Source organism: Sinocyclocheilus rhinocerous, unplaced genomic scaffold (assembly GCF_001515625.1).
Source record: "Sinocyclocheilus rhinocerous isolate Xijiao unplaced genomic scaffold, SAMN03320098_v1.1 scaffold124, whole genome shotgun sequence".
Taxonomy (NCBI): domain Eukaryota; kingdom Metazoa; phylum Chordata; class Actinopteri; order Cypriniformes; family Cyprinidae; genus Sinocyclocheilus; species Sinocyclocheilus rhinocerous.
This window is the reverse complement of record NW_015659962.1, coordinates 32,763-44,704: the sequence shown is the minus strand read 5'-3', so window position 1 is coordinate 44,704 and position 11,942 is coordinate 32,763. Positions and strand designations below refer to the sequence as shown.

At 43.9% G+C, this 11,942-nt stretch overlaps 2 protein-coding genes across 2 annotated transcripts in view; both read left to right on the top strand.

The window, feature by feature from the left end:
* The first annotated feature begins 46 nt into the window (after positions 1 to 46).
* Positions 47 to 2,650, top strand: LOC107724714 (betaine--homocysteine S-methyltransferase 1). Its single transcript, XM_016533734.1, has 6 exons — positions 47 to 146; positions 407 to 539; positions 1,719 to 1,831; positions 2,022 to 2,213; positions 2,342 to 2,467; positions 2,566 to 2,650. The coding sequence occupies exons 1-6, from the start codon at positions 123 to 125 to the stop codon at positions 2,575 to 2,577; spliced, it is 600 nt and encodes a 199-aa protein (XP_016389220.1). The 5' UTR covers positions 47 to 122; the 3' UTR covers positions 2,578 to 2,650.
* Positions 2,651 to 4,795: 2,145 nt separating this feature from the next.
* LOC107724715 (junction-mediating and -regulatory protein) overlaps positions 4,796 to 11,942 on the top strand; it is a 16,582-nt gene continuing 9,435 nt past the window's right edge. Inside the window, exons 1-2 of the mRNA XM_016533736.1 lie at positions 4,796 to 5,749; positions 11,218 to 11,391. Of these exons, the coding sequence (XP_016389222.1) occupies positions 5,090 to 5,749; positions 11,218 to 11,391 (834 nt within the window). The 5' untranslated portion in view covers positions 4,796 to 5,089. The remainder of the gene's footprint in view (positions 5,750 to 11,217; positions 11,392 to 11,942) is intronic.

Below are 11,942 nucleotides of genomic sequence, written 5' to 3'. Positions count from 1 at the left end.
CACACACACACACACACACACACACACACCCCTCCAGCGGCGCTTTATAAGCGCTCCTCTCATGTGGATCTCTCTCCAGTCTCACTCAGCTGTCCTGAAGCTCTCTGAATCTCCTGCTGAATATGGCACCAGTCGGATCAAAGAGGGTGAGTTACTGGTTTAGACACTTTTAGCGATTCTTCAGTCCAGTTTGTGCGTTTGCAAGCGCGTTATTTTTACATTAAGAGCATGAGATCCTGCAGGTGCTTTATATTTAATCCAGCGATTAATATATCAGCTCTCAGTCTCACACACATGAACAGAAGCACGCAAACTTGTGTTAAAGTGTGTTAATGCGGTGACCTGATCCACACGGTTGCACGCGTCCTTTCGCGTCTCTGCTGTAAATAAGTGTAAGTGTGTTCAGGGTGTTCTGGAGCGCCTGGGCGCGGGTGAGGTGGTGATCGGTGACGGAGGCTTCGTGTTCGCGCTGGAGAAGAGAGGATACGTGAAGGCCGGTCCCTGGACACCGGAGGCCGCTGCGGAGCACCCGGAGGCCGGTGAGACTCACCCCAAACAACAGGCAACGGGTCCCAGCTAACAGTCCAAAGTTATAAACAAAACCTCTTCCAATAACGTTCATAGAAGCTTCGTTCCAAGTTCATCTGGTCTTGAATAATGTTCTCCGAATGTTAGCACTTACACATTATTCAAGGAATGTTTTCTTATAAAAACGTTTTAGTTTAGTTTTTGAAATGTTACTTGTTTCAGAACGTTCAGGGACCGTTTAAAAAAGTAACGTTCCCATAATGCTTACACAATTATAAAAACAAAATCTTCTCTTAACATTCGTATAGCCAAGATTTTTTTTTTAACTTTTAAGAAAACTTTAGAGAGCATTCAGAAATAATATTTTCATATATATTAGTTTCATAACATTAATATTTTCATAACATTAGCATAACGTTCTTAGAACATTTTGTTCGCTGGGATACCAGAGATTTATGGATGTGTAGGAATATAATACTATGCTGCTTTTCTAAGTTAATTATTACATTTATTAGTTGATTAATGATTCATTACATTTTGTATTCCAAGTTTTCTTGAGTGTTATGTTTAAATATGCAAACGAGGCGTTATGTAATTAAATATGCATATATTTGCATATATTTGCATAACATAAATCTGAACATTGGATAAAGCCAGGTTCATAATTCTTGTTTGATTTTGTTGTCCAGAGGTGGTTTTGGATTTCTCTTTTTATCACTCCATAAATCAGAAAATACTGTCAACAGACAGAAAACAAACATGTTTTTTTTCACATGTTTTTAGGAGTAAAATGTTGTCAGTGTGAATGAAATATGAACAAACCTTCAGGATATAGAGAGGAATAAAACTAAAGTGTGGTGTTTGTAAGAGATTGAAATCTACAGATGAAGTGTAATGTAATAAACACTTAAATGTCTATTTTGCATGCTTTCTTTCCACTAGTCTTAAACAACACGTTATGGAAGATAAATAGACCAAAATCAAAAATGACCAGTGCATGAAAAAACTCTGGTGTCTTGCCTAACTTTAAATATATTATTCTAGGTATATTCTATAGCTAGTTTGTACTTGAACATTTTACAAGTGTTCAACAAAGCCTAGATTCTCGGTTCTTCCTCGTAAACGTCTCATGGAGTGTTTCTGTGGCTCATTAGCTGTATTTAGAGTCGCATGTGTTTCTCTCTCATCAGTGCGACAGCTGCACAGGGAATTCCTGCGGGCCGGGTCAAATGTCATGCAGACGTTCACTTTCTACGCCAGCGACGACAAACTGGAGAACAGAGGGAACAAGCTGACTTTCACCGTGAGTCGCTCGCATTCACACGCATCGCTCAGTTAGCAGCCACTCAGCTCCTCGTCGTGATCAGAAGCATGTACTGCACTGATCTCAGATCAGTTAGAGCTCATTTTAAACGTTGCACAACTCTGGTCTCAGATCAGCGTGCAAAGATTACAGCCAAAGACTGACAGAGATGTTTGCTGACCGTGCGCAGGGCCAGCAGATCAACGAGGCCGCCTGCGATCTGGCCAGAGAAGTAGCCAATGAGGGCGATGCTCTGGTGGCCGGCGGAGTCTCGCAGACGCCCTCCTACCTCAGCTGCAAGAGCGAAGACGAGGTCAAGAAGATCCTAAAGAAGCAGCTGGATGTCTTCATCAAGAAGAACGTGGACTTCCTGATCGCCGAGGTGAGAACGTGCGAATATAAACCACACGTGAGATCTCAACAAGAACTCAAACATTTCTCATCACGTGCTCACTGACTGTAGTTGATTGATTGATTGATTGATTGATGGATTGATTGATTGATCTGCAGTACTTCGAGCATGTGGAGGAGGCTGAATGGGCTGTCCAGGTTCTGAAGGCAACAGGAAAGCCTTCAGAAACACGGCGTGTGGGGCAGCGGCCTGGAGATGCACACCAAACCCTGGGTCCGAGCCCGGTGAGAGAGTGAGAGAGAGAGAGAGAGAGAGAGAGTGAGAGAGAGAGTGAGAGAGAGAGAACATGTGTCTGTGACACTGATGGATGTTTGCTCCGCAGGGCCCGTCGTGATTACTGGGAGCGGCTGAAGCCGGCGTCCGGTCGCCCGCTGTGTCCCTCCATGTCCACTCCTGACGGCTGGGGGGTCACCGTGAGAGAGAGAGAGAGAGAGAGAGAGTGAGAGAGAGAGTGAGAGAGAGAGAACATGTGTCTGTGACACTGATGGATGTTTGCTCCGCAGGGCCCGTCGTGATTACTGGGAGCGGCTGAAGCCGGCATCCGGTCGCCCGCTGTGTCCCTCCATGTCCACTCCTGACGGCTGGGGGGTCACCAAAGGTCACACCGAGCTCATGCAGCAGAAGGAGGCCACGACCGCGGAGCAGCTGTGTCCGCTCTTCCAGAAAGCCGACGGCAAACACTGAGGGTCAGAGGTCGAGCCGCGCCGCGTTTAGAAACCTGCGGTACTACAGGAGACACTTAAGAGAAATAATCTGTCTACCTCTTTCCTTCCTTATTGTACGTTTACAAACGCTGATTTCATGAATAGGATTGTTTACTTCAGCAGGACCAGAAGCTCTTTAGAAACCAGATGAAGTGTAATTGTGCCGTTAGAGGCCATTCTGTATTTGACTGCTTTCTGAGCCGCCGCGCATCACGCTAACATCACGGATCGGTCACATGACCCATGTGGCGGAGCTGCATTCCAGATGTTCGGAACACTCCAGTCCGACCAGAGCTTCCATTCAAGAGTCGGATTCCTGATGCTCAATAAAAACTCATCATGATCTCAATCACTCTCTTTGTCATGGAGTTATTTAATAAATTAATGGGATTTCAATCATTAAACATACGGTGATCACAATCAGAATCATGAGATCTATTAAAGCAACAAGCCCAAAAACAGTATTCTTCCACCAAACAATGTAGTTCCTCAGAATCAGTTGTGGTTGCAACAAAGTGGTTGCCGAGCAACACACAAACGTAAACAAAGGTGTATGTTACTTTGTAGAGTCATTTACAACAGCTTCGAACGCGGCTCAGCCAATCAGAATCAAGCACCGGAACTCTCCGCTTTATATTGATAAGTATGTTCACATACACAAGGACAGAAGTGCACAAAAACAGCAATAGTACACAGACGGTGAAATAAAACAAAAATCTGAAAACGAGAAGTGACGTTTAAAAAAATGTGAGATGAACATTCAACTAACACGAAGATGCAGTATTGAAAGACCAGATAACTTTGAACGTTTGATTACCCTTACTGCAGAAACGTTTGCTCATAACATTGAGAGAGCATTGCCAGCACGTTCTGAGAACACCGTTAGCTTTAATGTGAAAGTGCAGCTCATAACTCATAAACAGAGCGTAATAACACAACATGAGCTCTGTTTAAGAATGAGCACAGCATCCACAAGTAAAATATGTAAAGGAGTAGTTCACTTCCAGAATAAAAATCTCCTGATGATTTACTCTCCCCCGTGTCATCCGAGATGTTCATGTCTTTCAGGCTTCTGTCGCAAAGAAATGAAGGTTTTTGAGGAAAACATTCCAGGGTTTTTCTCCATATATATGGAGTTCAATGGGGACCAACGTGCTGAAGATCAAATCACAGTTTCAGAGCAGCTTCAAAGAGCTCTACAGGATCCCAGCCGAGGAATAAGAGTCTTATCTAGAGAAACCATCGCTCATTTACTAAAAAAATAAAATAAAATTCTATACTTTTTAACCACAGATGCTAGTCTTGCACTCGCTGGACTTCACGCATGACGTAATCACGCTGGAAAGATCAAAAACCTTCATTTCTTTGCGACTGAAGACAGAAAGACATGAACATCTCGGATGACATGGAGGTGAAATTATCAGGTTTTTATTCTGGAAGTGAACTAATGTTATGCTGCACGTGTGTCGGCCAGTGGCGCCACCTAGTGGACGGGAATCGACATTCACTGAGAAAAACACTGAAATAAACACAAAGCGGCGTCTCGTGCATTACTCGTGAATGTAACGGGTCACGTGACGAGAGTTAAGCTATTGAACAGACATTTATAGCCGCGCGCTTCATCAATTATTGATCAGAGAGATGATCAATGCTCTCTCATAGAAACCAGCATTAGAGTAAAAACGACACTGATAAAGCATTTTCTTGATAAAACGCGATAAACAAAACATCTGAGGGGGGAAAGACTGCAAAGTTACTTTCTGTGAATCTACGCGTGTTTCTCTGGTCTAGACCACCGTGCGTCGCCTGCGTCTCTGATTGCGTCATCACGCAGAGTGCGTGTCCCACGTGCAGATGTTTACGTCCGCCTCTTTGTGACGTCAGCGCCCAGTCGTCGTCGGATGAGAAACAGTCGCGATGTTAAAGATGCGGATTAGCGCACAAAAGGCCTCGCGGGTGACGCGACGCGCGCAGGTGTGAACGCGTAGCGATGCGCGCGTCAGCGGACGAGTCGGGACACAAGAACAGACGGGAAATCGTGGATATTACTGGACCGAGTGTTTTCATCCGCGTCCGTTAGTCTGGCCTTTCTTCTGCCGAGGAGCCCGGATTCCGTTTGAGCTCGCTTGCTTTCTCATTATCATGTCGTTCGCGATGGAGGACGCGCTGGAGTCCGGGTGGGTGTCGGTGCGACCGAATGTTTTCGAGGAGAAGGAGAAGCACAAGTTCGTCTTCATCGTCGCCTGGAACGAGATCGAAGGAAAGTTCGCCGTCACGTGCCACGACCGCACCGTCCAGAAACGGAGCGCCGCGCGGGACTCGCTGCTCGAGGGAGACGCGCCTCCCCTGACCGAGAGCCCGGGCCGAGAGCGAGCCGAGCCCGGCAGAGCCGCCCGCAGCGCGGAGCTGGAGGCACCGGAGCCCGATGACGCGCCGGCGGAGCTCCCGGAGGACTCCAGCTGGGCCGGGCTCTTCTCCTTCCAGGACATGCGCGCCGTTCACCTGCAGCTGTGCGCCGTCAACTCGGACCTGGAGCCGTGCCTGCCCGCCCTCCCCGAGGAGCAGACGGTGTGGTCGGTTCTGTTCGGGGCCCCGGAGCTGAGCGCGCGAGACACAGACGCGCTGTGCTTCCAGCTGCAGGTGTATCTGGGGCACGCACTGGACACCTGCGGGTGGAGGATCCTGTCTCAGGTTCTGTTTCCGGACAGCGACGACTGCGAGGAGTACTACGAGAGTCTGAGCGAGCTGCGGCGCAAGGGCTTCGAGGACGCGCTCCAGAGAGCCAAGAGACACCTGCAGCAGGTGAGATCAGCATCATCCGCTACATCACCGCACAGCTCACAGTACACGTGTGCAGGCGCTGACAGAAATATGTGCTGTAAACGTTATTTCTGAATGTTTGTTCATAACTTTCAGAGAACCTTAGACAAAGTTCAGTGGATAGCAAACCTCAGCCGTGTGATTGTTTATATCGTGGCATAATCTCACTATATTATCATCCAGCTATAATCTGATAAATGTGACGATAAGACATGAAGATAAAGAGTGAAAAATTTAAGGGGGTCTGAATACTTTCCGTACCCACTGTATATACTTATATTAAGATATAATAAACAATAACATCACGATTTTCTGCAAAATATACAAATACATTTGACTTGACTAACTGCAAACACACACACTCACACGCGCACACACTCTCACACGCACACACACACACACACTCTCACACACACACAACACACACGCGCACACACACGCACACACACACACTCTCACACACACACGCACACACACACACACACACACAATGATCAGTTCAGATCACTCTGACACATCATACACACACGTGTCATAACTGAAGATCATACATGTGTGTGACACACTATACGCCAGTCACAGCCTGTTATGGAGACTTTTATATGCGTTTTCTTTTATGTTCATCTCTAATATTTTTCATCAGGTGGAAGTGGCTCTTTGTGAAATAGAAACTTTTCAAATCCATATTTACACTGAAAAACATTTGGTATTTACTTCTGAATACTTTTAACAGTTAGGGCTGAGTATCGTTCAAAAAATGTTGATACCGATACCTTGACTACGATTCCGGTTCCTGAACGATACTTTTTTTGATACTAATTTTATTAAATCCATTTTAACAAGATAACATTATCTAAAAAAAACTTTGGTTTTATTTTTCAGCTTGTTGATGTTTATACAAACTCAAAGACTCATCTCCTGAGCCACTGCACAAAAGAACAAAATGTAACCAACACAATAAATCAGTGCTAATAGTTTTAATAAAGCTCAAATAGTTTTCAGTGCAAAATGAACAGTTTTAAGTCAGTATGTGAGAATCACTGCTGCATGCTCAAGATCTAAAAATCACTCAGCAGTTCTTCAAAAAGATGAGCATGTCTGCTTGTTCAGGAGACAGACGAGCCCTCTCTTCACTGATGATGTCCTCAGGACTAATGTCCCTAGGCTACGCTTACACTAGTGCGTATTTGTTTTAAAACGCATAGCTCAGACGGAATCAGTTCTATTCACTTTCCACTGATTTACACGATCTGATGAGCATTAGCTGCTTCCAGCGCTGTCTGCCTGTGTTTTCTCTTCCACGATCGCTGCTCTGACTCAGAGGAAGCTCATTCGCTGCTCATCTGTCAATCATAACCGGCTCTGGGATGTGGGCGGAGCCTCTACACTTCCAGTAGAACTAAACCTAGTAAAGTAAACCATCACTAGCTGCCGTCAGTGTCAGATGTGATGATCAGCACACGGGTCACTGAACCCCTGAACCATCTGTCAGAGAGAAACCTGACCCAGAGGCAGCACAACGAGTGTGAGCAGATTACACACACACACACAAAGCACTCGTTACCATGGTGACGCACACACTCACCTGCACTAGTGATCCGTTCACGCTGCTGTGAGTGACTGTACAGCGCTCAACACACGCTCATTAAACATTTAAGACATTTTCATTGAACTTCCAGCTTAAACAACTGTGGCTGATGTCAGAGGCGTCACTAACAGACCATAATCACTGCTCTCTGCTCAGTTAAATACAGCTGACTTTACAGTGGTGATGTCATCGGGGCGGAGCTACTCACTCTCACACACACACACTCACACACACTCACTCTCACACACACATACACACACACACACTCTCTCTCTCTCTCACTCGCACACACACACACACACACACTCACACACACACACACACACACACACACACTCTCTCTCTCTCACACACACACACACACACACACACACACTCTCTCTCTCTCACACACACACACACACACACACACACACTCTCTCTCTCTCACACACACACACACACACACACACACACTCTCTCTCTCTCACACACACACACACACACACACACACACTCTCTCTCTCTCACACACACACACACACACACACACACACTCTCTCTCTCTCACACACACACACACACACACACACACACTCTCTCTCTCTCACACACACACATACACACACACACACACACATACTCACACGCACACACACACAAACCTATATGACTTTCTTTATTCAGTGGAACACAAAAGAAGAGAAATGTCTCAGTGTTTTTTGTACATATAATGAAAGTCAATGGGGTCCAATGTTGCTGGTTCTCAAAGTTCATTTGTGTTCCACTAAAGAAATCCTGGTCATTTTTGGGTGAACAATCCCCTTAGAGCACTGCTAAAAATACCACATCTGAAAACATGTGCTGCTGTGTGTGAGTGTGTGTGTGTGTGAGAGAGATAGTGTGCTTGTGTGTGTGTGTGTGTGTTTAATGGCTTGTGTGTCCAGTATTTATGACACATTTGCACATTAATATGTATGATGAAGTGTGAATGAGCAACATCCCACACACACACACTCTCAATAAGCACAAACACATATGGCAATGTTTCACATGCTACACCCATCAGGAAATAACACCAGCGACCCGCTGACCTTTGACCTGCTGACTACAGAGCCCATCACAAACACATGCTAGATAACAGCTCTCTGAACACTCGTCTGTCCTGCAGAGCTGAAGCAGACCGATTCACCAACCAATGAGAGCTCTCCGTACAGTCACATACAGCAGAGACAAACACACACACACTCACTCACTCACTCACTCACTCACACAAACCTGCAGCTCATTCAGCCTGATGAAGATGTAGAAATGCTTCCCATGGAAGAGTCACATGACATCACTGCTGTCAGCCAATCAGGAAGTTTTCCACAGTGACTCACGTATCCTGTGCCAAAACAGGAGAGAGGAAACAGGATGTGATGTCACAGCTGGAGGGGTTTTCCAGCATGAACACAGTGAGCGAAAACCTACAGTAGAACCATCCTGCGGCTGTATTCCTGCACACACAGCCCTTCATCATCATCATCATCTTCATCAGTTAACGTCTCTGCTGTACAAACTCACACTCATCAAGGGCCAAATAACATACACTACCATTCAAAAGTTTGGGCTTTTTTATAAGAAATTACTGCATTTATTCATCAAGGATGCATTAAATTGATTAAAAGTGACAGTAAAGACATTGATAATGTTACAAAAGATTTATTTTTCAAATAAATGCTGTTCTTTTGAACTTTCTGAAATCCTGAAAAATAAAACGCATCACAGTTTCCACAGAAACATTGTGCAGCACGACTGTGTTCAACATTGATAATAATCAGAAATGTTTCTCGAGCAGCAAATCAGCATATTAGAATGATTTCTGAAGATCATGTGACACTGAAGACTGGAGTAATGATGCTGAAAATACAGCTGCGCATCACAGAAATAAATTACAGTTTAACAGATATTCACATAGAAAATGGCTATTTTGCTTTATAATAATATTTCACTATTTTTTACAGTATTTTTGGTCAAATAAATGCAGCCTTGATGAACAGAAGAGACTTCTTTCAAAATAAAAAAAATTCACCAACCTCAAACGTTTAAACGGTGTAACTTCATTAGAACACAATGAACTCAAACTCTCATTCACAGTGATGCGCAGCGCTGAAACTGTCTGTGATGTGGGTCATGTGACCAGATGTAAATATTATTTACACCAGCAATAGATGTGAAAGCATCAGCAGGTGTGGATTCAAATCAGAGACGGTCTGTTACAGCAGGTGTGTTTGTACCTGAACAACAGCAGCTCGTCTCCACGCACACACATGGCTGTGGTCTCCACGGCGACCGGTCGTCAGGGTAAAGAGAGGCTCAGTGTTGTTGATGTATGGAGCAGTGTTTGAGTTACACTCAGACTCACAGACAGTCCATTCATCTCCGAACAGAGCTCCACATTCACTATGAGCCCAAACACAACAGAGTCATTTACTGACTGGACACACTTCAGCGTCCAGACACCAGTGTGTGAGAGAGAGGATGAGTGTGATGATAACACATGATGAAGATCTGAGCACACCATTCACCAGCATCACAATGACATCACAATGTGACTCGACACGTTTTCAGGATCTGTCATATTTCACTTCCAAAGTCAGACAAAATATATTAATTATTTTGTAGCATTAGATTTAACTTAAAGTTTTTATGTAAGTTTGTTATGTGCTTTTTTTTTATTTGTACTAGTTTTTGCATTTTTTTTTCAGTTATGACTTTTTTAAAGTTATGATTTAAGTTTAATTTAATCTTATTTCTGTTTTAGTTTTTTTATTAACTTAAACCTATTTCAGTTGCCAAAGTAAAATGTCTAATTTTTAATTTTATTTAAGCTTTATTTTAATTAACATAAATGTATTATAATAGTTATAGTTATTAGTTAACAATAATAACCCTACTTCTCGCTCAATCACATTTGCTGCTTATGCGAGTATTGACTCTGTTAGTAAGTGCTGAAAACTGATAAAAAATAGTGATTGCAATTTAAAATGTGCTTGTTTGTAGGCCTAAACAATTTGGCCAAACTCAGTAAAAAAATAATATATAATATAAAATTAGTATTTAAGAAAAATAATATAATAATTTTATTTTATACTATATCTGTAAAATTACAATCCTGCTGTTGAAAGTGGATCAGACCGAGCACCAAAACACACTTCTAGCCAATCAGCAGTAAGGGGCGTGTCCACTCAGGACAGGGGAGGTGCTTGTGTTGCATAGCATGTTTGTGAATTTGGGGGCGGAGCTATCAAGATAGGGGTGTGATTCTTTTGGGTAGGAGCGTGCGATTTCAAATATCAACAGCGTTTCTCTGAAATTGCTTACTGCACCTTTAAATTTCACAGAAAACCGCAGGAGCTCTTAAAGCTTCTCTTTAGTTGATAAACACTTCTCATTACAAGTTTGTGGAGAAGGTTGGTTTATATTTTGCTTCCAAATGCACATTAAAGCGAGTCAAACTCACAGCTGATGCAGCTGGAGCTCATGTGGATCATTTACTGTGAACCGACACACTGAAAACACAGAATCATGAGCTGCTGACGTGCAAATCAACACAGTGCCGCGCTTCACTCTTAAACACACAGTATATTGTTTAAATAAACCATAGCCATTTAATAATCTTAATTTCAATGAAATCATAAATCGTGAATAACTCACAATTCTGGTTTTATGTCCATTAATCGTGCAGCAGTAGGTGTGTGTTCTGATATCCATCTCAGTTTGAACTAATCCTGGACAGACATCAGTCAGTGTGTGACGCGTGTGTATTGTTGTTATTGTCATGTGATGCACATGTCGTTATTATCATGTGACGTGTGTGTGTGTGTGTGTGTGTGTGCAGCTGCTGGAGAAGCAGCGCGGCGTGGAGCGGATGGTGGAGCTGCTGCAGCTGTACGCGGAGCAGGACGAGGCGTATGGAGATCTGGTGGAGGCCACGACTGAGCTCTACCACTACCTGCTGCAGCCCTTCAGAGACATGCGCGAGTTAGCCATGCTGCGCAGACAGCAGATCAAGGTACACATCACCTGCTCACAACAGACACACACACACACATACATAGCAACCGCTGCTTTAAACATGGACATTAAACATTAAAAGTGGAGGGTGCAGAGAGAGACTGAATCACGTCTGTGTGTGTGTGTGTGTGTTACACTAAACCATTGTCATGACTCAGCGCTTCATTGAGAGACTAGTTGAGCTTACAAGCACACAACACCTGTATGCAAATGACCCTCTGTTTCTAGTTTACCTGACAAACTGACAATTCAAGTTTCTGTGTGAGTGAGTGTGTGTGTGTGTTTGTTTGAGTGTGTGTGTTTGAATGTGTGTGTGTGTGTGATTGTGTGTGTGTGTGTGTGTGTGAGTGAGTGAGTGTGTGTGTGTGTAAGTGTGTGTGTGTGAGTGTGTGTGTGACACTATGAAACCCTTCATCATTCACACAAAAACACATGCAAATACTGCATGCTCATATTTGCATGTGTTTTCTGTGAATTAAAGGGATTTATAGTGATCACACACACACTCAAACACACACACACACTCAATCACACACACACACACACACA